The sequence below is a fragment of the Leptodactylus fuscus genome, chromosome 5 (genome assembly GCF_031893055.1).
Source record: "Leptodactylus fuscus isolate aLepFus1 chromosome 5, aLepFus1.hap2, whole genome shotgun sequence".
NCBI classification, from domain to species: Eukaryota; Metazoa; Chordata; class Amphibia; order Anura; family Leptodactylidae; genus Leptodactylus; species Leptodactylus fuscus.
The window spans coordinates 117406060-117430978 of record NC_134269.1 but is presented as its reverse complement, the minus strand read 5'-3'; the positions used below and the strand labels follow the sequence as shown (position 1 = coordinate 117430978).

Genomic DNA, 24919 nt, shown 5'->3' with positions numbered 1-24919 from the left:
ATGTGGAAGCTCCTTCCTAAAACACTGTCTTGACTGTAAATTGAAAAAGCAAATGTGATTGTGAAAGCAACCACTGGAATTGACCAGGCTTGGATATTTTCTGTGGCTTCTTAGGTGTGGGAACGTTGCGAAAATTTGAAAGGTTGAAGCATTTCAGCTTAAGAAGCCAAAAAAGACCTTTTAGAATATTGTGTATGGTAAGAAAAACAAATAGGTGAAATCTTCCCCAATAAAACCTTATCTTTCCTACACAACAAAAAATTACAATAAAGTTAGCTTCACGTAACATATATTAGCAGGAGGACCCAGCTTCGCATGGGTAGATTTCATTTTTTGTTTGTGTAGTGGCCCAATAAGAATTGCATAGTTTTGAACTGGTGTATTGTGTATGTCGTGTGTGTGTGTCCATAAGCGTCATGTGATCATGTGTATCTCAGTTTGGATATCAGTGAAAAACCTGCGATCGGTTGTTGCGGATACCTGGAGTAAAGCTGTGTGAATGTGACCTTGTGTAACAGTGCCCTGCCCCTTTAAAGCTGACATACAGTAGTGAAGAAAAATGGCTGGCTTGCTTTGGAAACCTGGAGTAAAGCTCTCATGTGTGGTACTGTGTGCAGAGCCACGTATCGAATCCTCAGGCGTGTGGTACTGTGTTCAGAAGCACATATCTAATCCTCCAACGTGTGGTACTGTGTGCAGAGCTGCATATCTAATCCTCCAGCATGTGGTACTGTGTTCAGAGGCGCATATCTAATCCTCCAACGTGTGGTACTGTGTGCAGAGCCGTGTATCTAATCCTTTGGCGTGTGGTATTGTGTACTGAGGCGTGTATCTGATCCTTCAACGTGTGGTACTGTATGCTGAGGCGCGTATCTAATCCCCTGATGCGTGTATCTCAGTTAGGATATTAGTGTTGGATTGTGCATGTGGAGTGACCGTGTGTATGGCAGTTGGAATATCAGTCAAAGACTTGCAGGCTTGTATTGGATAATGCCGTCATTGTTTTGGGAATACTGTATCTCTGGAACAGTACGTCCAAGAGAGTTGAGGCCCATTCTAAAACCTTCCCGGACACCTGATGTATCTGTGTGCTAAATTTGGTGAAGATCAGTCCAGTCGTTTGGTCACGCATAAAGGCAGATAGACAGGCAGACAGAAACTCATTATTATATATAAGAGCTAAATATGTATAGAAATCATCTATCTATCTATCTATATCTTGCGGGGAAGGTAGCTTGGTAGAAGCAATTGTGCGGACCCAACCAGACAGGGACACAAATCTTGCAGCAAAAAACGGTTTATTTTTAAAAAAGAAAAAAAAACCCAAACAGCTAAATAAATAAACCTTTATGTCAGGCACAGGATAAGCAAAATAAAATACAGCCTTAACTTCAGGCAGAACAAAACCTGCTCGTCTGAGCGCTAACTAAACAGAAAATACTGACGTATGGCTTACTACCAATCACATAAATCAATCAAAACAAAACTGCACCGTAACACAAGGCTCTCAGTGTCAGGACAGACCCGGCCACTTCCTCTCCTCCCAGGATCTGCCCTGAAATGCAGGCTCTGCATTCTTTTATGGTCCAGTAATGAGCCTATGACCCACACATGGGCTGAAACCTATTCCAGGCCTGCACTGGACTACACATAGGTTAGGAATCTGGGGGAGATATACCGTGACTCCAGCACTTTGCCTATCACCGTCTCACAATATATAGAAATAATTGCCAAGTATGCTATTAGAAAACACATAAGGGATTAATTATCTGCATGGTCAGCCATAGTCAAAAACTGGACTATATTGTATAACACCCATTGTGATTTGTTTCTGAGAGATCCCCATTATAAGACAATGGTGTTGGTCATGTGCTGTTGGTGTCAGACACCAGATCATGATTTTCACCAAGTATTCCCTAACAGGTTTGCACTTTTAATGTCACATATATCTGATGCTTGCATGTGTGGCACAAGACTGGAGTGAGTTAGGAAGGGCTAGTAGTGGGCAGGATAGCTAGGGAAATAGAGGGGGTGTGATTGAGAAAGGGAGTGAAGCGCAAGGCATCATGGTAGTTGTAGGAAAACAGAACAGGAAGCATGTAAACAAACACAGCAGATGCCAGGAGCTTCCAGAGAAACTCAGAAATAGCTCAAAACACTGCTAAAGGTATTTGGTTTGACTTTTTAACTAATTACTAGCAATAACCAAACTTTTTTGAAAAATTTGCTTTGCCCAAATATTCATTATTGTGAAACTGCGTGGCTACAAAATGAAAGGCGGCTGCAGCTTTGTGAGCTGCTACACGGATGACCCTGCAGCATTACAGCTCAGTAGATCTAGGCTTGTACAGAGGGCTCACAAAGAAGTAGCAGCAATTTAATTAGTTCTTTCCTTTTCACTAGTTTTGATAAATGTCCCCCAACATGGGAAATGTAAGTTACAATCCTTTTATTTTTACTACATGATATTCACATCAAGAATATTTACAACTGGCTGCCTTCTAGAGTACCAGTGGACATGCGATACCGACTCCCTTATCATGCAGGGTGTGAAAAAATTGATTAAAGGGTTGTTCAACCATATAAATAATAAAAAAAAAAAATGCTTACAATGTAGTATAACAAAAGGACTAATACTTACCTTACCATTCTCCTACTGTTCCAGTCGCCTGCTAGTCCCTGTTCTTCCTGCTTAGTTGGTGATGTTTTGACACTGACCTCTATAGTCAGTCACTGGTCACAACAGTGATCTCAGTGTTGTCAGCACTTCACAGCTAGTGATTGTTCCAACAGTTGTGTCAACACATTATGGCTGGCAGGCAATTGGGAACGTTTCGGCACCTGATCAGCAGGTTAATGGCAAGGTGGGTATTAGGCTTTTATTCTATTGCTCTGATCTGTCTTAGTACTGAGAGCACCCCCCCAATCTCATCCGTCACTATTCACACAAGTGTAAAAAATAAAAATTAGAAAAAAATATGACGAAAGAAACCTTCTGTCTTGATCTTTACTTTAGAGTGAATGATGATTGATGCAAATGTAGGGTCCGCTTCTGCAGTTATTATTTTGTTGTCTTTTTAGCTCATTGTTCTGATCCTATGATGGATCAGAACAATGGAGTGAAAGTCAGAGTAAACATAGCTTTGCTTTTTGCATTTCCGCCCTCTGGCGTTACATTGGACAATGTACAGTCCTATGAAAAAGTTTGGGCACCCCTATTAATCTTAATCATTTTTAGTTCTAAATATTTTGGTATTTGCAACAGCCATTTCAGTTTGATATATCTAATAACTGATGGACACAGTAATATTTCAGGATTGAAATGAGGTTTATTGTACTAACAGAAAATGTGCTATATGCATTAAACCAAAATTTGACCGGTGCAAAAGTATGGGCACCTCAACAGAAAAGTGACATTAATATTTAGTAGATCCTCCTTTTGCAAAGATAACAGCCTCTAGTCGCTTCCTGTAGATTTTAATCAGTTCCTGGATAAAGGTATTTTGGACAAACAATTCAAGTTCAGTTAAGTTAGATGGTCGCCGAGCATGGACAGCCCGCTTCAAATCATCCCACAGATGTTCAATGATATTCAGGTCTGGGGACTGGGATGGCCATTCCAGAACATTGTAATTGTTCCTCTGCATGAATGCCTGAGGATTTGGAGCGGTGTTTTGGATCATTGTCTTGCTGAAATATCCATCCCCGGCGTAACTTCAACTTCGTCACTGATTCTTGAACATTATTCTCAAGAATCTGCTGATACTGAGTGGAATCCATGCAACCCTCAACTTTAACAAGATTCCCGATGCCGGCATTGGCCACACAGCCCCAAAGCATGATGGAACCTCCACCAAATTTTACAGTGGGTAGCATGTGTTTTTCTTGGAATGCTGTTTCTTTTTGGACGCCATGCATAACGCCTTTTTTTATAACCAAACAACTCAATTTTTGTTTCCAAAATGAAGCTGGCTTGTCCAAATGTGCTTTTTCATACCTCAGGCAACTCTATTTGTGGCGTACGTGCAGAAACGGCTTCTTTCTCATCACTCTCCCATACAGCTTCTATTTGTGCAAAGTGCGCTGTATAGTTGACCGATGCACAGTGACACCATCTGCAGCAAGATGATGCTGCAGCTCTTTGGAGGTGGTCTGTGGATTGTCCTTGACTGTTCTCACCATTCTTCTTCTCTGCCTTTCTGATATTTTTCTTGGCCTGCCACTTCTGGGCTTAACAAGAACTGTCCCTGTGGTCTTCCATTTCCTTACTATGTTCCTCACAGTGGAAACTGACAGGTTAAATCTCTGAGACAACTTTTTGTATGCTTCCCCTGAACAACTATGTTGAACAATCTTTGTTTTCAGATCATTTGAGAGTTGTTTTGAGTAGCCCATGATGCCACTCTTCAGAGGAGATTCAAATAGGAGAACAACTTGCAATTGGCCACCTTAAATACCTTTTCTTATGATTGGATACATCTGGTTATGAAGGTCAAAGCTCACTGAGGTTACAAAACCAATTTTGTGCTTCAGTAAGTCAGTAAAAAGTAGTTAGGGGAATTCAAATCAATAAAATGATAAGGGTGCCCATACTTTCGCACCAGTCAAATTTTGGTTTAATGCATATTGCACATTTTCTGTTAGTACAATAAACCTCATTTCAATCCTGAAATATTACTGTGTCCATCAGTTATTAGATATATCAAACTGAAATGGCTGTTGCAAACACCAAAATATTTAGAACAAAAAATGATTAAGATTAATAGGGGTGCCCAAACTTTTTCATAGGACTGTATATAAAAGTAACTTGGTTTATAAATGTGCATGTAAGTGTAACATTGCTGATTATGCTGTATAGTGTGGAAACTGTATGAGCATTTCTATAAGATTGTCAGAAATTTCCTGTCTTAGTGTAGCATGTGTCAGCTAAATAAAAGTGGCTTATCTAAGCAAGTAAGTTTTGGACACTTTATCTAGATTTCCCACATTACTATAACAAAGTTTTCTTTCGTTTCTGCTTGTATTATTTTTTACGTTTACATGTATGCAGTAATAGCTTTTTACCAGTGGGGGGCATCCTAATATTATTTGTGCTATCTCAACAAAAAGCTGTGGTTTTACAGATGGTGCTTACAGTGAAGACATGCAGCCAACATGTATTTATTTATTTTTTTTAAACACTGAGAGAAACTTTGGAAGAGAGCGATTCATCTCAAGGCTCTCTTTGGTTGCTGTAGCGTTCAGACAGTAATAGTTGTAGTTGTCTGACCTGGCTGGGATCATGCTGCTATTAGAGAATGTTATCGCTGCTGACTTTATTTGCCATGAGGTCTTTCCTGACCTGTTGTATGTGAAGATATATTGAGATTCTGGTGAGACAAGAGATTAATAAGCTAATCACAAAACAACCATACTCATCCTCTCATTATTTCTTTCCTCTATTAAACTTGACTTGTCAGAATCTTCTATCTGTATTCCCATCCATCGGTCCTTGGATCAACACATACCTATGCAAATTTGCTTCATTTGAATGATAAGTAGGCTAAGTACATGTAAATGAAATGCATACATCTGCAGTCGGAGCCCTGGCCTGCTTGTGACTCTCCAGGCCTGAAGTGCTCATGCCTTGCCTACAGCATTAATAACACCTGCACAATTGGCTAGGACATCGCGGCTAAGAAGGAGCTCCTTGTGTTTACTTCTATCAGGGAGAATGCCCTCACCAAGTGCTAGAAGACTTTCACTGTTGCCTGAGACTTGGATGATTCTCAACATGCAATGCTATGAAAAGAGAGTTAATAATTTAACATTTTTTGCTGTGAATTTCTTCCAATGTTGACTAGTTGTAGAAAAAAATCTGGAAGTAGAGTCTGCTAACAGGATAGCTGCCTGGCACACATCTGGTAACTCATGAATTATATCATTTCATAGAAGATATGCCTACTGAGTGTAGTATTTTCATCTCTCCTTCATGACTGCTTTAGTTCTAATAAACCACCAAAAAACGTATGCACTTGTGAATGGTATTCTATAGATTTGGATGTAGGTTTCTCTTGTGTTCATTCTCTTTCAGTGTTAATTGAGAAAAGTAAAATGATAAGGATATATGCACATGAAAGTTTACATGCACTGAGCCCGTGGTAAAACTGTACCGATGATATCTGTGTGTCTCTCATGCCTGCTCGGATCCATCTATTTGTTCAGTGAACCAGGACCACAAAACAGACAGGAATGGGACCTGTCCTGAGTTTTGCCCCAGGCTAACGGGCCCATGATACAGGCCTGTGTATGCGGCTATAGTAAATAAAAATGAAAAACACGGCTTGCACTCTGACCCAGTACATGCTCATGTACATGGAGCCTAACTGGGTGCAGATTTTGTTATTTTTTTCTGCCAGCTGTATTTTTTTCAGCAAGCGTATAAAGCGTCTAACTCGTTCTTCAGGCAAATTCTGCCAGCGAACTCCTATTGAAATGAATGGGAGGCGGGAAATACACCTTTTCCATCAGCATGTAGTTTGTCAAAATCTACTCCCAGAATTTGGAAATTGTCCCTGCCCAATAAAGGCAAAATACAGTTGTACTCTGTTCCAAATTCCTCTTCACATTTGGTGTCAAAATCCACCTTGGTTTTTAACAAGCAGAAATAATTTGCTTTAAACTCCAGAAGAAGAAATTTTCTACTTTACACATTCAGCGTCTTTTTCCTATGTGTGAACAACCCCACAGTTCTGTTTATTTATTTATTTTTTTAAACCAATTCTTATGTTGCAGCTATTTTCCACACTTGCCTAAAACTTTTGTACTGTACTGTGTGTGTATTCATGCCATAAAAGTGCTGCAGGGGCTTGATAAATTTTCCCCAATGTATTGTAGGTTTAGTGACACTGTGAGTAACCCTTTCCTTCTAGAACAGACACTCTGGATAATCTGGCCAGTAAACAAATGGATAGAAATGTTTTTCTATGTTGCAATGTTTTTGTTCATTATTTCTCAATTTTTTTCAAAGCCAGAAAATGCATCAGTCCTATAGTATAGTTCCCTATTTCATGTTAGTTAAAAGCCATATCATAGTCTCATTTTAGAATATTGACCGATTTGATGTTTTAGGCAGCTACATGAGGATTATACTTCCGTTGTGTTTTCTAGTCTATTTTTTGAGTGATTTATTGTTCAGATGTTTAGTTTTAATGTTATTTATTGAATGAAACAAAACAGTAAGTAAATAATGCAACAGTGAACAAGGTAGCAACAGATATTAGACCCTATTCATATCTGCGTTGGGGTTTCCTTTCGGGGAGTCTGTTTGGAGATCCCCCGAATGGAACCCTGAATGCAGATGTGAATGGGGCCATATCATTGGTCATGGTCATCAAATGTAGGCAAGAGAAAATGTGCAAATATCACAAATATTTAAACATAGTGAAAATTGTACACAGTATTTTTATAAAGAACTAAACAATGTGTGTTATCTGTAGAATTAATTAAATGTTTGCAGCAAAAAAATGAATGGGGGGAGGGTGATCGAAGTATAGCACTGTTTTCATAGCAAGGGTCTCTTCCTAAGGGGGAGTGTGCCAAAATCAAATCTAATTGTGTGACAGTATGGCAAGTCTGGGATGTTGGCTCTAATGACCCATGGAGACCAGACCTTATTAAAATGTACCTGAGTATTAAATTTGATAACGTTGATCTAAACAAAGTGCATAATTGAGTCATCGCGTCTAGTCACTTGTGGTGTTGAAAGGCTTTGTGTCCTCAGGATATACCGTACTGTAGTAATTTACAGGGAGCATGTTGAAGGCCATCTGGTTTTAGGCCTATTAGGAAGACTGGTACCATTTGGCCCATCCTGTGAATGGACAAGTGACCAGAAGTGGTGTGGATAAGGGGGGAGGTCCACCAGATAAGGAAGGTGTCTCCACTGGTTTGAAACGGAAACAGATAGGGAAGATCATGGGGTACATAAGATAGAGCTTAGCCAAGACCATATTGGTTTTATGTAGAATTCTCAAGGATGGTTCCATGAGGTTGACCTGCCACCTACCTTTACTAATGAACTTGCAACAGTCTTGGCATTGAGCTAAAGTCAATGTGGCCTCCAGGTCTCATAAAGTCTTATTTAAAAATATCCTGTATGCATAACTTTATCTTCCATTACAAAAATAAACAAACATTACAGAACATAGCGTCCATCATGTTGTTTTCATTAGTGTCAATGGGAACAGACACAGAATCAGTCTATGTCCATTCTTTGCAACAGTTTAATGTCTGTTGCTGTCATCTTATGACAGAAGTAAGTGCTAGTATATACTAAGTATATAAAGTTGAATTTATTTTTTTTTATGCCAAGAGTCCTGTTTAATTCAGTTTCACATAGGATAGTGTGTTAACCCCCCCCCCCCAAAAAAAAAAACAAAAAAAAACAAACAAAACATTAATATTTGTTGGTCTAATTTCATAAGGATGTTTTAATGAATTGTTTGATATTAGTAATATTCCCTAGTGCTCATGTGGGGCAGTTGCATGAAACCTCTTTACAACGGTCAGGTATTATGTTGCAAACAGTTTTCCATTTGATTGTCATAATTTCTTGTATATTAATCTTGTTTCTATATCTTGCCTCTCCAGGACTATTTGGTTTTTGTCAGACAGTGTTGCTTCCTGGCATTTAATTCTTGCTCAAGATCATTTATATGTCACTATTTCTAGTCTAACTGCTGAGAGCCAATTGAAAGTAATAATGTCACTGTGACCAGAAAGCTGGCAGCAGAGATTTCTTTAATGCAGTATCTCAGGTATAATGTTTTTTTTTTCTTTATCCTTTTATTTTTTGGTGTTCTTCAACAATCAACCCAAAGATTTAGGCTAAGGCCTCATGTTGCGAACTGTAGCTAAAAAACCCCCCGCATTTTGTTTTTTCCAAAGCGTTTTCCATTGGGTTTGTGCTGCGTTTTTGTCCGTGGTTTTTCTTCACTTTTTAAATGTGTGTGGGGAAAATGCTTGCATTTTTCAAAAACATGTATTTTTGAAAACCCAGCTTTTCCACAGTATTTTTTTCTGCAATGTGAGGATGGGATTAGCCAGAACCTCCTTCACTATGCTGGCACTTTGTCACTCCTTAGGGAGAGACCACCATATAGGTGTGTGGAGACTTGTTAAGCCTTTAGCACTCCACTTTGCAAGGAACTATGGGAAGAATATGCAAATCTGCCTTCCATGATGTAATTAGGAAGACAGTTGCTGCCTCAGTATTGCAAACCAATAGAGGGCGCTCACTGTCTTCCTAATTACATCATGGAAGGCAGATTTGCATATTCTTCCCATAGTTCCTTGCAAAGTGGAGTGATAAAGGCTTAACAAGTCTCCACACACCTATATGGTGGTCTCTCCCTAAGGAGTGACAAAATCCCCTTAACCCTGTCTAAGCCTCTCACCTCTACCAGGTTATAGTCCTCTCTACATCGAGCTGAAGAAATCCAAGTAGATCGAAACAGCTGTCCTTGATTGAGAGACTATACCTGGTAATAATCCCAGCGTCATTGCAAAACAAAGGCCTCTTGGAAGGTCGGGCATGATACTAAAGGGAGCAGCCATTATTGGGTTATTTCACTGGAATCCTGTCATAAGACAGGCTTGCACATTCCAGTGAGCGCCCTCTATTGGTTTGCAATGCTGAGGCAGCAACTGTCTTCCTAATTACATCATGGAAGGCAGATTTGCATATTCTTCCCATATATGCTGGCACTGTAAAACACTGGGGTGTTTTTTTTTTGTTTTTTTTTACTGTGCGTTCGCAGCAGACAAAAACATTGCGCTTCCGCAACTTGAGATCTTAGGCCTGATTCACATATGCATTCAGTTTTCCCCACGCGGACTCCCCGAACAGAATACCGAACACATAGACTATAATACTGTCCGTGTGTTTTACGCGCGGTTTCTGCACGAGTCATGCGAAGAGGAAAGTAGTTCATGAAGTACTTTTTCTCTCTGCATGACTCGTGTGAACACTGTGCGGAAAACACAAGGACCCCATTATAGTCTATGGGGTCCATGTGCTTTCATAAGCTCACCGCTTGTCAATGAGTTGTCAATGAGTTCGGTATTCCGTTTGGGGGGGGGGGGGAGGTCCCCATGCGGACTCCCCGAATGCAATATCAAACAGTATCTGCAGCGCGGATATGCTACGATTTCTAAAATCGACGCAGTTTTGGAACTCGCTGCATGTCCGTTATATCTACGGAAACGCCGGGAGCTTCCCTGTACATAAAATGGTAACAGAAAGTCCGCAGAGGAAAACTCTGAACTTTCTGTTCAAAGTGCTTCGGGAAGAACCGCAATGCGTTCCCGCTGTGTGTCCCGTGGGGCCTGCAATTTTTTGGAAAGACTCGGACCCAATTTTCTAGTCATTAAGAGTGGGTAAGATTTTTACTGTTCATGTTATCTTGCTTGATTTTGAGTTTTTGTAATGGTCAAGAGTATTTTAAGCTGTAATAACACTGTTTGTTTGTTTTTTTGTTTAAAAAAAAAAAAGCTTTGGGAGTGACACTACTCAAAGCACAAGATGGAAAGCAAAGCTGGCAGAGGAGCATTTTTTTTGGTGGTTAAGAAATCTTTAGATGTTTGGCCTTTTCACAGGACATCAGTTAAATAAATAGAATAAAAATTGACATCTGTGGTGAATAAGCAGTATGTTGTGGTGAAATATTTGTGCTTTGTGTCTCTTTTATTGATAGCTATGTTTGCATAGCTCTGTTGAGCATAATCTGAAATTAGCATTGAGTGATGTTAGAGGGAGCTAGTTTTACCCAAGTTTCTTTCTCTAAGGGTATGTTCACACGGAGGAAAAGGTGGCGGAAACCTTTTCTGCCGTGTGAACTTTCCTTGCGGCTAACTGCGACTGGATGCTGATGCAGTATCGGCATTCCGTCGTGGCATTCTGCTACTGATTAGGCCCGAATGAATGGGCCTAAACAGGAGCATGTCTCGAGCCGCGGCTGAATTGGCTGTGGAATCCGCCACAAGATAGGTCATGTCACTTCTTTTTCTGCTACTAGCTAGTAGAAAAAAAAAGGCAATCGGATCCCATTGAATTGAATGGAAGCATTTTTGTAGGCGGATTTTGAGGCGGATTCCGTGTCAATCCGCCTACAAAAAAACTCCATGTAAACATACCCTTACGCCTCCATTGACTGGGAAGAGCTGTGTCTGAAAAGCTTGTGCATGGTAAAATGTCTAATCCTGGAATCCTTCCTTGGTGTGACTTGACATATGGCATCCTTCAGTTAAAAGTGGTTGTTGGATCCTGTCTAGGACTGGACCCATTCTGTAAAAATGGTATCTATTTGTTATCCAGGGAATGACTGACATCTACTGTAGGTGATCATTCTCAATTTTGTTATTAGTTGGAGCAAATATTGACTCTACTATTATACGAATAATATATGTATAAATCGACAACATATTCCGCTGCACTTTACTATGTGTAGGGTTCAAGTACTTAAAAAATGAGGCTTTACAGAGTAGTGTCAATTCACACAATGGGACTGAGGGCCCTGCTTGCAAGAGCTTACAATCTATGAGGTAAGGGGGAAGGGGGGTGACACAAGTCCTTGCAGGGACAACATAGGAGATAGCATTGCTTCTAAGGTGGCCCAGCCATTTATGTGATAAAGGTTATTTTCATCATGCATGTAAATTACGCCGTATTACCCGTCATCTGTCAGTAGTGGCTCATACAGTGCCCTCAGTTCCATTGTGTTAACTGAGTATTACTCTGTAATATATCTTTTTGTCTGTACTTGAAACCTACAATTTGTAAAGTGCTGCAGGAAATGTATTATTATTATTTAGAGATTCAGTTTCAGATAGAGCGAAGACATGATATTTGAAGCAGCAGAGACAGTCGCTGGTATTCTGTGTTAGTGCAGGGGAGATATCATGTGATGAGGAATGTAGTTGTGTATCATCAGCATAAAGATGGTACCGGAAGCTAAATCTGGTGATGAGAGAGACCCAGAAAAATTAGAAGAAAATAATCACTTTTAGATTTAGAACAGAAAAAAACTAGCAAAACTCCAAATAATAAAAGTTCCAGCTGGTGTCTTCATTCTAAAACATGTGACGTTTCGGTCCCTCGCACTGGAACCTTTCTCAAGTGTTATATTTAGCCATCAGGACATCATTGGAGACTTTTGTAAGGAATGTTTCAATAGAATGCAGAAGCCAGATTGTAAGAGACCAAAAAAGAGAGTTAGTGGAAGGATGGTGGATTAAATGACAATACATCAAGCGTTCCAAGATATTGGAGATGAAGGGGAGGTTAGAGACTGGTCAATCATTAGCAGCACAGGACGATATTTCTTTAGTAGCGGGTTATGACTTCATGTTTGAAAGAGGAGGGAAAGTTCCCACAAGAGAGGGAGATTAAATATTTCAGTAAGGTGAGTAGTGATTGATTGCAACAGAGACTGGAGAAGGTGTGATGGGAACGGGGAACTACTGCAGGTCGTAGGGTGAGAAAAAGAGGGGAGTTGGGAGCTTTTATTTGTAGCTTATATCAACATAATGCAGCATAAAAACGTGACTGACCTTTTGAGCCTTTATGTTAGAGACACCTGTAGGAGGCTGAAGCACATTGCAAAACTAGACCACTATTTAGTTTTACTGGAAATCCTAGTGGTTTCCAAATTAATTGTCAGTAGCTGTGTAGTTTTACGACCACAATTTTTAGCTACAAAACTTTGTGGCTACTAACAATCCATTTACAATCCATTCCAATTGTAGTTCTGCATGTGCCTACTCTCAAGTGTTTTAAGTGTTTTGATAATTTTTTTTTTTTTTTTTAAATTTAGATTGTGAGCCCCATATAGGGATAACAATGTACTTTTTTTTCCTAATGGGAGGAAATCCACGCAAACACAGGGAGAACATACAAACTCCTTGCAGATGTCGTTCCTGGCAGGATTCGAACCCAGGACTCCAGCGCTGCAAGGCTGCAGTGCTAACCACTGAGCCACCGTGTTGCCCCTTAAGTTGATGATCTTGTGAACACTAATCAAAGAACACAGTGGGACAGATTTACTGAATCCGACATCTACATCTAAGATATGATATAAAAATAGTCTGTATAGAATTGCACCTATTGAATACATACTTGTATAATACCAGTTCTTTCTAGTGGAGGTGTGATTTATTTTTAACTTTGCTAAAAGTTATTGTTTTTGATGCATTAGAAGTATTGTTGTTGTTTTTTTCAGTCTTTAACCACCTTTACAACTGAAACGTTTTGCATTCTTCAGTAGATTCCTCTCCACAGATTCTGGTGCAGTTGGAATTTTTTTGCTAACCCCCTCCCCCATCCAGACTATCTGCCCCAGCTGCTGAACACTCACCTGGCTTTAGAGAGTATAAATAGCCTATTGGGTACAGAAACTAATAGCAGGGGTACAGCTCAGGAATGGTAGGGGTACAGAAAGAAATTCCAAGTGCACCAGACTCTGTGGAGCAGTTCCTATTTTGGAATACAAAGAGTTGGAGTTGATAGAGTTAGTGAAAAGTCCTCCTTTTATGTTGCCTTTATACCGAGTTCTGTATGCATTACTAAGCCCTGCGGTGGAAAAGAAAATGTATAAGAAATCCTAGGGCCAGTGGTTGTGATTTATGACTGCATGATATGGTACACTGTAATAACTTTTTTTTTCTTCATTCTATAGACATGCACTTATTTGGGCACTATCCAGCTCACGATGACTTCTATCTAGTGGTCTGTAATGTCTGCAATCAAGTAGTGAAGCCACAAGTATTCCAGTCACATTGTGGTAAGTGACTACCAAAACTTTTTTTTTCTTACTTTATATATTGACTCATTTCTATGATGGGACTAGAGGAGTGTTAGCATATCACTGATGTAAGTTATAAAGTACAAATATGCAGGTGGGTTGCTTGCCTTCTGTTTGAGCCCAGTTGATAATGTTATGACGTTTGTCTCCTGTCCTAATTATTGTGGTTATTTCTACTATTTAGAAATGTTGCCTTTTTTTTCATTTATTGTATTTGTCTGTTTTGACTATATATGGTATACGTGTCCTCTATAGTTATTTATATAGACATGCAAAATCACGGGCGCAAAATAACGGGGCGTATACGTGCCTAACTCCCATTGAAATGAATGGGAGCATTTTGAGCGCTCAAACTCTGACACGCCGTATACGTGCCAGATCACGCTACACGTTACATCATGTGAACGCATCCTAATACAACCATTTATTGTCTATTATAGAAGAGCTGTTCCCATGCAAAGAGATATGTCATTGTTGAAATGTTGTCTACGTATGCTCCAATGTTATTTAAATACGCTCCTTCGACACAAAAATCTAATTGTTAAAGTCCTCACAAAAATCTAAAACACAATTGCCCTTCTAACATTACAGAGCTAAGATAGCACATCATGCACCAAAAATATCTGCGCTTGTTGCTCAGGAGTGGTGAGGGCTAGAGAGAAAATTGCAACTGCGCTGAAATCAGTGGAACGGCGCCTATTAGCAGATCCTAAGAACTTGAAAAGGTGGAGGCGGTGAATGTTCTGTCCCCACATGAAGGCGAATGAAGGTGTACATTGGACCTAATGGATATGTTTGATGGAAGCAGAATCAGTTAACGGCAATAACTTATGACATACTCTGCCTGTTCATGCTGAGTCTAGTGCTTTCTCAGTGGATTGTAGCCTCCAAAACTAGTTGGTAGCAGTGGCTCGCTCACAGCAGCATGCATTTTGACAGTTGTTTTTTTTCTTGATCACTATTGCAAGCCAGAAGTCACAAAGAGATAGTAAAGCAACAGTCAAGGGTGAAGATCTTTCTTTAGGCTGTTTTATATAGCATACGTTGGCTTGCAGCTTGTGTTCCTGCAGGCGGTTGCATAGATATTTTCCAGCTTTAGTATAACTATGTTTTGGAGAATGTAAGAGCGAGTGTTGATCCCCAGTCAACTTAGTGCTTCTGAGAGAGAGAGTGAGAAACAGCTCGGCTGTTAGTATGTCATAAAGTATGTTAGAGGGTTAACTGTGCAAAACTTTTTATATGTTGTGTGGCATAAGCTTTATAGTTATATAATGTATTTAAAATAAAATCTAAGATTTCTTCACAAAGTCATAAGCTTATTTTGGCCGTAATATGACTACAACACTTGGTCAACCAACGTTTCTCTGACCTGAACATACACTACAAGAGCAGCCAAACCCTAGAAAGAGATCTTCATCAGTCTATGTTAACCTATTAACACCAGCAACCCCAGTCTGATTGTGTACCACTATTACCAGATTACTCAAAATACTGTATTTTGTTTCTTCAGCAGAAATTTAGTGAGAGTCCTACTTGCCTTGCCCACACAGGTTGATAGACCGGTTTACCTGCATTTGTATGTGTACATTGACCTATCCGTCATCTTCTAGTCCTATAAGCATTTACTTTGTTTTTTACTCAGAAATCCTGCTGTAAATCATATAATGAATCTATGTCACAGAGGTCAGATTCTCATCCTCTGTGATATCTAGGTAGGGAAACAGAAATCACCTGAAATGTTTGTTTTAAGTTTTGTCTAAAGTTACTTTTTCCTTATTTAACGCTGTGGGTCTTATGCAGTCAGTGATAATGGGAGAACAATGCTGGCTGTTGTGTAGGAGCCTCATTTATACCTGAGTTACCCAGTGGACCCAAGCAGTAAAATGAGGTTTGGTGTACCATTTAGTTCTCGCTTACTCATGCCTCTGTACTACCCTGTTTCTCCCAAAATAAGCTCTACCCTGAAAATAAGCCCTAGATTGATTTTGCAGGGTTTTTGGAGTAGGCTTGAAATATAAGCCCTCCTCCAAAAATAAGCCATAGTTACAGTCGGCACCTCCAACTCTAGCTATGTCACGTGAGGTCACAGACACGGAAAATAGGCATACTGTATCTCCCAACTGTGTTTGACAAGTGCCCCACTATCCCCCTTCCCATCTGTAATTTGTGACTGCATAATATAACTTTCTGGCAAATAAGGTATGTTTATATGAGGTTCAGATTTGCACTAAACATGGATTCTCACATGGACCTTACAAGATGCATCATTTTTGCATTTCTTTATGGCTGAAATTATGGCTTTGCCCAGTAGGGGTCTCCTTTTAATCAGTTGGTAAGATTCATTGCATGGTTCAGGTAGAAGAGTGTATGTTGAGAGTTCCGCAGAACTGTTCCATGTTATAGTGTACATTTCTTTATGTAAATGGATAAGATCATGTAACCATTTTTTACATAAAGTCTTGGTATTTCCATTCTTTTTGTATAAATGTTGGAGAAACCAAAGTAAGGAGAAACTATTAAAGCTTGTTTTTGACTGCTTTTAAGCATCTTGTATAAGCTTCTAATGTGCTACTTTTGAAGACTGAATTATTGGAATTTCCCAGTGGTATTTTATACATGTGCTTCACTGTATTTCACAAATTCACTATGCATTTTGATTGTACATGTCTAGTGGAAAAATTAACCCACCAGACATCCTTTTCCTATTCCTGGCCATAAACCTATAAAGTAACCTTACATCTAAATATCACAGTTGGTGAGAGGGAGCAATAAAATAATGGCTGTGTAATGTCTTTTTCTACTAGATTTGATTTCCTGACTTGTGACATCTGCATTATCAGACCATGTTTACTTTTACTACAGTAGATGTAGCACTATAATGTTTATATAAGGGCTTTTTCACACAATCAAGTTCACGGGTTGTGTGTTAGGGGAATTCAACTACTGTTGGCCATTGCTGTCTTCCGTCATAGGATGACAGCTACGGACATTAGCTGTCACAGACTGATTCTGTGTCTGTTTCCATTGACACTACTGTAAATAACATGACTGATGCTATCTTCAGCTTAGCTGTTGTATTAAGTACTTGACCAAGTGCAGGGCTCTGCCATGTGAATGTAGCCTAATAGTTCTTCCTGTGCGTGGAAAATTTCTTTGTTAAAGGAAACTGGTCAGATGCATTTGGAACGCCAAACTAGCATCATTACCTTTGATGCTAAGCTGTGAGCAGACATCTGCAAAATTGAAAGTGCTCTGTGTTCGGAATGTATCTATCTTATGCTATCTTAGAGGACATAAAGGGTCCTTTTTAAAGGGTTTTCCGGGTTTTATGGTATTGATGATTTCGCCTTAGAATGAACCAGAGTATTAAATAAGTTACGCCCAACCCCTGGATTCCCTGCCTATCAGCTGTTGAAAGAACTTTCAGCTCTTGGGTAAGCTCCACTTCATCTTCTAAGACCAGTAACACGGCATCTGTCACATGGTCATGCCGCAGCTTAACCCTATTAAAACAATGTGGCTGAGCTGTATTACCAAGCACATCCACTATAATGTGTATGGCTGTGTGATTGGTACCTAGTGAAGAGGCCACAGCATTTGTCCACAGAATAGGTGATCAACATTCTAGTCCAGATAAGCAAGAAAATCAAGCTTAAAATAAAGAATTACCTAAAAAGTCACAAAAAATGTAATTTTATTTTTATGCAAATTCACCCAGTTCTACTTAAAACATGAAAACATTAGGAAGAAAACAATTGTATCAGTAAGGGTTGTCCCAATTTGTATTTATTAGTCACACACGGCCCTACTTTGACTATAGCTGTATTGTATCTGTGTTTTAAAGAATCACATTTTTGGTATAGAAAATGAGAAATGGTACATATACAGGAGACACTTGGGTACAGTGGGATGGCACAAGTAATATCAAAGGGGAAATGCATTACAATTTTATTGTTTGCACTAAACAAAGATTGGCAAGCCCCGCATGTAAGCTGTTAAGATTCAGCCAGTTGCTAAGTGGTGCTGTTGATTTAGCCACAAAAATAATCCTCCTCCCTGTTTTGCAGAAGGATATTATCTGTCTGATCAGTCAGCCAAGAATGATGTGGGAGCTTCTGTGTGCTCTTCAGTGTGTGTGTCTCGCTCTTTCTCTGCCTCTGCATGCATCCTGTACACTCCTGTATTAATTTCGGCTCTGGCTAATTATAGCACTTTCTTATATTAACAATTTCACATTGTACACCAGCAGTGACCGGTGTCTTGTCCATCTCATGATACGCAATTCAAATAAAATCCTTTTTTAAATCTTATTGGTCAAGTTACATGGGAGAGACGAGACGCCACAATGTTCCGTAATGGTATAAAACTTCAAAGAGTAGTGCTGCTCAAAGAGCATCGTGTGTTGGTTACTATAGTGTAAGAAATAGTTTCATGGTCCTTCTTACTGATGGCAAGCTTAGGATGTCTGATATAAAACCAGAAATATGAAATATGGAGAGATTTCTTATATAGGTCCTTACCATCTCATCTTCAGGACTATCGCTTCTGTTGTGTCATCAAAATGTATATTCTGAATATTTCTTTTAAATTTTAGGTCAAATGTTACTGAAAAGCTGTGTTGCATACTTGAGGCAGAGAGGGTATGTTCAAAAAATAAATCAAAATAAATCTAGCTTTGATGTGTACCATATGTATTTATTGCTTCTCTTACCCCATTCATGATGTGCTACATCTGTAAATAAAGTTTTCAGAACAACGATAACAAAAATGTTTGATAATGCCCCTCTATGGGGGAATCGTTGTATTACACAGCAAGACTGATCTTATTTATTTTTAAGTAAGTGTTTGGCTCACACCTGTGCCCGGATTTCCATTCTTTGGGTCTGCTCGGGGACCCGAAGAACAAAAACCTAATCCGCTTAAAAAGTGGTTAACCGTGGACCCCATAGAATATAATGGGATCCACTAGGTTTCTGCCCGAAAAATGCAAAAAGTCCTGCTTGCACGTCTTTTCTCTCTGCATTTTTTAAGTGAATTTGGTGACGGAAACCTGAGAGGAATCCAAGCACACGTGTGAACCTAGCCTTACTATGTCTTTTGAATGAACTTAGTAATAATTATTGGGCTGGGTGATTATAACCTAAATCATAATTGGGCATTTCACCTTGATTACGATTAATGATGATTGTTTTAAGCCATGCTCATTTTTAAAAGCCACAACCCCCAGCATTGGCTTAATAAGGGCAAAATGAGTTGTAGCCCAGGGTCCATCGGCAAGTAATTACACATTTGTCCCCATTATAATCATGGTTACTGATTACTGTTGTAGGGGCAAAAAAGTATACTGCAGGTTTGTATGTGTTGAACAGACTTTGTGAGAATTGTCTTTCGAGGTACTTTGTGCAGTTTCAGAACAGTCATGATTAGTCTTTAGCCTGTGGAGCAGGCTCAGGTTCCGGACTGAAAGCCGGTGCACTGCATCGGCATCCAGACACGCACTCCGCTCTGGATTAGGCCCAATGAATTTTTTCGGTCAGGACTTTGGTCAGGACTTTGAGGCGGATACAGCAGCAGGGATCATAAATCATCCCTGCTGCCTTCACGTGAATGGGCTCTTGCACGGACAGCAGGCCACTGTTATTTATACTGTTGAGGACTCTATTAGGGAGCATATGGTGAGATTATACAATAATGGGGCATTATACTGTGTGGGGGCACTAATGTCACATTAGTGCCTCCCACCAAAGTATGATGCTCCTTAGGGCCTTCACCACCTGTGGTGGGTCTTCTAGCCAGAGGTGGCGTTTTTTGGTCCGAAAAATACCATAATTAATGGCAGTGCTCAGTTCGGACCTCGACGTGATGATGGAACACAGTCAACAGACCTTTACTAAAAGTATTTAAGTACCCTTCCTAGGTTATAATTAATGGGGACTCAAGGAAGGTGAGCAAACATGAAAACCACTCTTACGAGCCTTCCCTTCGCACTGGCATGGGACGTTGTCATGTTTGGCGTTCCTGAATAACATCAGGCCCCTAGTACACAGCCACAACCAATTCCAGGCCTTGGCAGTTATGTGGGTCATAGGCCTCAGTGTTCCTTGATGTCATTCAGGAGGCCCAATGCAGGTGAGTAACTCTGTTCCCTTGGCCTCTACCTCCGGTCTGAGAGACCCCATAGTATAACAGCAGATCCGCTTCTGACTTGTTCAGTTTAAATGAAACTGCAAGTAGAACCTTGCGAATACTGTAATAACCAAAATAACCACCATGCACAAAATCATGTTTCCTGATTTGACATTCAGATTATTTTTCTATTAATTGCCCATCCCTACAAGACTTTTATGTCTGAGTATATGGAATGTGAGTATATCCAGGAACTTAAGTTTATACTTTAAAGCTTTGATACTTTAAATGGCTTGTCGCATTAAGGCTTGGTTCACATATGTGTTGGAGTCTCCACAGCAGATTCCGCCTAAAATAAGCGGAGAGAAAAGTCCTCCATGCAGGGCTTTTCTTTCCGCCGATATTAGGTGGTTTCTGTGATGGATACTCTGGTGCAGATGTGAACTCAGCCTAAGGCCCCACGTTGCGGAAACGCAGATTTATTTTGTTGCAGATTTTTATTTTTTTGTTATCCAGTGTCTGGAGTGACTACAAAAGGAATTGAGAATATAAAGGAAGTACTTAGACATTTCTGACTTTGGCTAAAAAAAACCACAGCAAAATCTACAACAAAACCACTGGATTTCCACAATATGGGGTCTTCTATGGGTTATAATCGTATTGTACATGTATGTTTTAAATAGCGCCTTACCAGAAAGATGTGATTTTAATAGTGATAACCTGAAGTGTACATAAAAATGATAAATAATGGAACAATAAAACTGCCTGTCTTGCTTGTGTTTATCTGATTAAAACTTAGTCTAATAAATAGAGATGAGCGAACAGCGTTCGATGGAGTACATGTTCGATCGGATATCAGGCTGTTCGAGATGTTTGATTCCACTCGAACACCAGGTGGCAAACTCACTAAAAATTTGTATCCCCTCCCACCTTCCCTGGCACTTTTTTTGCACCAATAACTGCGCAGGGGAGGTGGGACAGGAACTACGACAACGGAGGCATCGAAAAAAAATCGCAAAAAGTAATTGGCTGGCTAATTCAGGTGACCTCCAATTTATACAAACAGTGGATTTAATATCCGGTTCATATGAGACTGTGAACTATGTGACTGTGAGACAGGGATAGATGTACAGGCAGGGTTAGCTAGGGATTACCTTTATTTAGGTGGGAATGTTACTCACATAGCTCTTTGGGGCTCTATCTGGTCGGAATCCCTGTCAGCTTACGATATGCGGGAGCTGACTTTTTCCCATAGGAATGCATTGACCAGCGTTGATTGGCCGAATGCCATACAGAGTACAGCATTCGGCTAATCAAAGCTGGTTCTGCCAGAGGCTCGTCTGTGAGGAGGCGGAGTCTGATATCAGACCAGAATGGAGACTGCTGTGGACCGATCTTAGACTCCGCCTCCTCCAGCAGAGCCAGCGTTGATTGGCCAAATGCTGTACTCTGTATGGCATTCGGCCAATCAACGCTGGTCAATGCATTCCTATGCCGAGATGTAGCAGTGCTGGCCATGTGCTCAGCACTGCTACACTGGAGATGAAGCAGAGCTGAGTGTGCGCTGAACCCTGCTGAGTGTGCAGCAGTGTTCAGCGCATCTCTGATGCAGCAGATCTGAGTGTGCAGTAGGGTTCAGCGCACACTCAGCTCTGCCACAGCAGTCTCCATTCTGGTCCAATCTTAGACTCCGCCTCCTCACAGACGAGCCTCCAGCAGAACCAGTGTTGATTGGCTGAATGCTGTACTCTGTATGGCATTCGGCCAATCAACGCTGGTCAATGCATTCCTATGGGAAAAAGTCAGCTCCTGCATATCGCAAGCTGACAGGGATCCCGACGTAATACAGTGACTTGGGCATATTAGATGCCCCCAGACATGCTTCCCCTGCTGTCCCAGTTGCATTCCAGGGTGTTGGCATCATTTCCTGGGGTGTCATAGTGGACTTGGTGACCCTCCTGAGTCGAATAGTGGTTTCCCCCTAAACGAGTATTTATTCCCCATAGACTATAATGGGGTTCGATGTTCGATCAAACAGTCGAGTATTGAGCGGCTACTCAAATCGAACTTTGAGCATTTCACTGTTCGCTCTTCTCTACTAATAAACAAGCAAAAAAAATAAGTATATTGTACCTTTTTATGAACCACTTCAAGTGAGGGCAGTGGAGTCGTAGTCTGGGACGATTTTGAGTGAAGGCATATTCAGATAAAAGTTATTAATTTTATTTTCAAAATAAAACCATTTTTATATATGAAATTATACAATTATTGAGGTTGTACAGTTCAATGCATAATTTATTTACTTTCATAGAAATTCAGTCTATTGTTTTGGTTTTTTCTCTCCTCAATTTTCCTGCTTTGTCTAAACATGGACCTATCCCTGTCCGTTTTTCAGCTCTTTTTCTTGTGGGCACTTTCTAAAACCTTTTGTTGTACGTTTACTTTTTAAAACATGTTGACCAGGAATTCTGTTTCTATATATGAATCTATCTGGAATGTTGTAGACGAGTCCTGAGAATGCCATAGCAGTAGGCCAGAGTGACCAGGAGAAAGGGGAAGCTTTTGAGTGTTCACAGCAATGTGGACACCTTAATAGTTTAGATAATTGGTTCTTAACCTATGGTACATGGTGTACCCATCATGTATTATCATGGATTATTTATGTTATCCACTACAAAACCATTCTGTCACGATTTCTAGAGAAATTGTGGAAAATCAGCGTATGATACAATGATAGATACAGCTTCACCTTTTCTTCCAGCAATGTAAGCAAAGAGCCTGAGACAGAAAATTGCTCTAAAATCAATTCATGGTGTAAGTATTAGTATAACCTACAGTAGAGAACTATGCCACTATTCCTACAAATGTCATCTGCACATAGACAGACAGTATAGGCTGCAGACCATATTGCAGACCATATAAGCAAACAATTGTTTTTTTACCACAATATGTTCTTTGTTGGGAAAAAAAAAAAAGCTGACACATTAAAACCATATAATGCACAGGACATAGTATGAACAATATGTCCTCCTGGCACCCTTAGTGGCTGCCTCGATACAGGGCTCCAAGCTGGGAGCAACCTTATCTTTCCTTTCTTACTCTTTTTCTCTGTATCTTCAAAAATCCTGTAACCAAGAAAACTAGCACTATGAATTAGCAACTATAAATCGAATGGAAGACCCTGTGGAGTTTTTTGTTCCTTTTGTTTTGTATTGTAAAGCATGGACTCAAGACCTGGTTCAGCTGGTTTCCTGTGTCTACACATGTGCCTATTACCATCCCCCCAGGACACCATGCGGCCTGGAGGAAAACCTACATGGAAGTGTGGACTACTTCGTTCAACGAGATGATTTTTGGCGTCTATTGCTGATGTGTGAAGATGCTACAGCTGACTGGTATTTCTTTCTATTACTGTGGACACGTGGGACTCTGCTACAGCCTGGAAACCTACCATCACCCACCTACCCCAGGAGTTTATGGAAGCTTGGCAAGAGAACAGCACCATGTATACCTGGATGGCTTCAGACTTCTTTGGGGAAGTAGAACACAGTGGTAAGGAGGAAGGAGGAGGAGGAGGGCTTGTGATGAAGGACATTTGGGGCATTTTTTTGTGGTTAATGGACAATAGTGCTGATGCAAGATACCGAACTATCAGCTGTGAGCAGGAGATCTCACTACCTACCAAAGGAACTACCACGTTATCATGATAGCTGCATATGTCCCCCACCTCTGCAAAAATGTTTTTCTGCCTGTTTAGATCATGCTGTGACCCCCCTCCTCGTGTCCTCCAACCACATTCGGCTGTATTATTAACATCACTCCACACAGAGAACTAAATGATCCTGCAGTGTGTCTGTGTTTCTTACGTTTTAGTTGCTATGATTCATAGGATTTCTCTATCTGCCATGAGCTTCTATGTGTTTCTCTCTTGTTATATAATACTGTACCATCCATGAAACTGTATCACTGAAATTTCCCCATTGTGGGACTATTAAAGGAATATCTTACATATAGTAGGTAGAGAACATCACAGGTCCCTTCAAGTAAACTGTACCTCATTGTTAAAAAGTCAGGAATACATTGCAGTTCAAGCTGGTAAATCTAGTGGACACACAGACTGTGTTTCACGGATGAAACACGGTAGTGTGCTGCTCCCCTAAGAAGCTGCTGGTGCCTCTGGAGTCCCATAAACCTCAAGGTGTAGGATCCTCCAGAGAGTTGTGCCTAAATCTACTATTCATCCACGCCTAAATAGGGCTCACAAACAGAAACCATTGCTGGGGGCACAGACATACATGAAAACGCATTTTGAAACCATCTTGTTTACTGATAACTGCTGTGGAACCCTGGATGGTCCAGATGGATGGAGTAGTGGATAGCCACCATGTTCCAAGGCTGCGAAGTCATGTTTTTGTCCAGAATCATAGGTACAAGGTTGGTAGCGTCCCTGAAGGTGTGAAATTGATCTCTGCAAACTATATAGAGTTTCTGACTTACTACTTTGTTCCATGGTACAAAAAGAAGAGCTGAATCTTCCGTAGCAAAATTATCTTCATGCATGTCAATGCACCATCTTATACAGCAAAGAATACCTATGAGTCATTGGCTGCTATGGGCTTAATAGGAGAGAAACTTTTGGTGTGCCCACCATCCTCCGCAGAGTTAACTCTATTGAAAACTTTTGGAGTATTCTTAAGCGAATGATCTACGAAGGTGGGAGGTAGTTCACATCAAAACAGCAGCTCTGGGAGGCTATTCGGTCATCCTGCAAATTAAGGCAAACAAAAACTATCCAAAACTCACAAGTTCAATGGATGCAAGAATCGTGAAAGTGAAATCAAACAAGGGCTCCAATGTTAACATGTAACTTGGCCTGTTATGTTTTTGATTGGAACTGCTTTTGATTTCAGTCAATGTGACTTCTTAATGCTGCAAATTCAACAAATTCTCTT

General features: G+C 40.2%; 1 protein-coding gene across 3 annotated transcripts in view; it reads left to right on the top strand.

The window, feature by feature from the left end:
- ATXN7L1 (ataxin 7 like 1) overlaps positions 1-24919 on the top strand; it is a 488131-nt gene that overhangs the window by 16707 nt on the left and 446505 nt on the right. For all 3 annotated transcript variants that reach the window (XR_012716108.1, XM_075274094.1, XM_075274093.1), the window contains exon 3: positions 13716-13820. Coding sequence is in view for 2 of the 3 variants with exons in the window: in XM_075274094.1 (XP_075130195.1) it covers positions 13716-13820 (105 nt within the window). In the remaining variant the exon portion in view is untranslated. The remainder of the gene's footprint in view (positions 1-13715; positions 13821-24919) is intronic.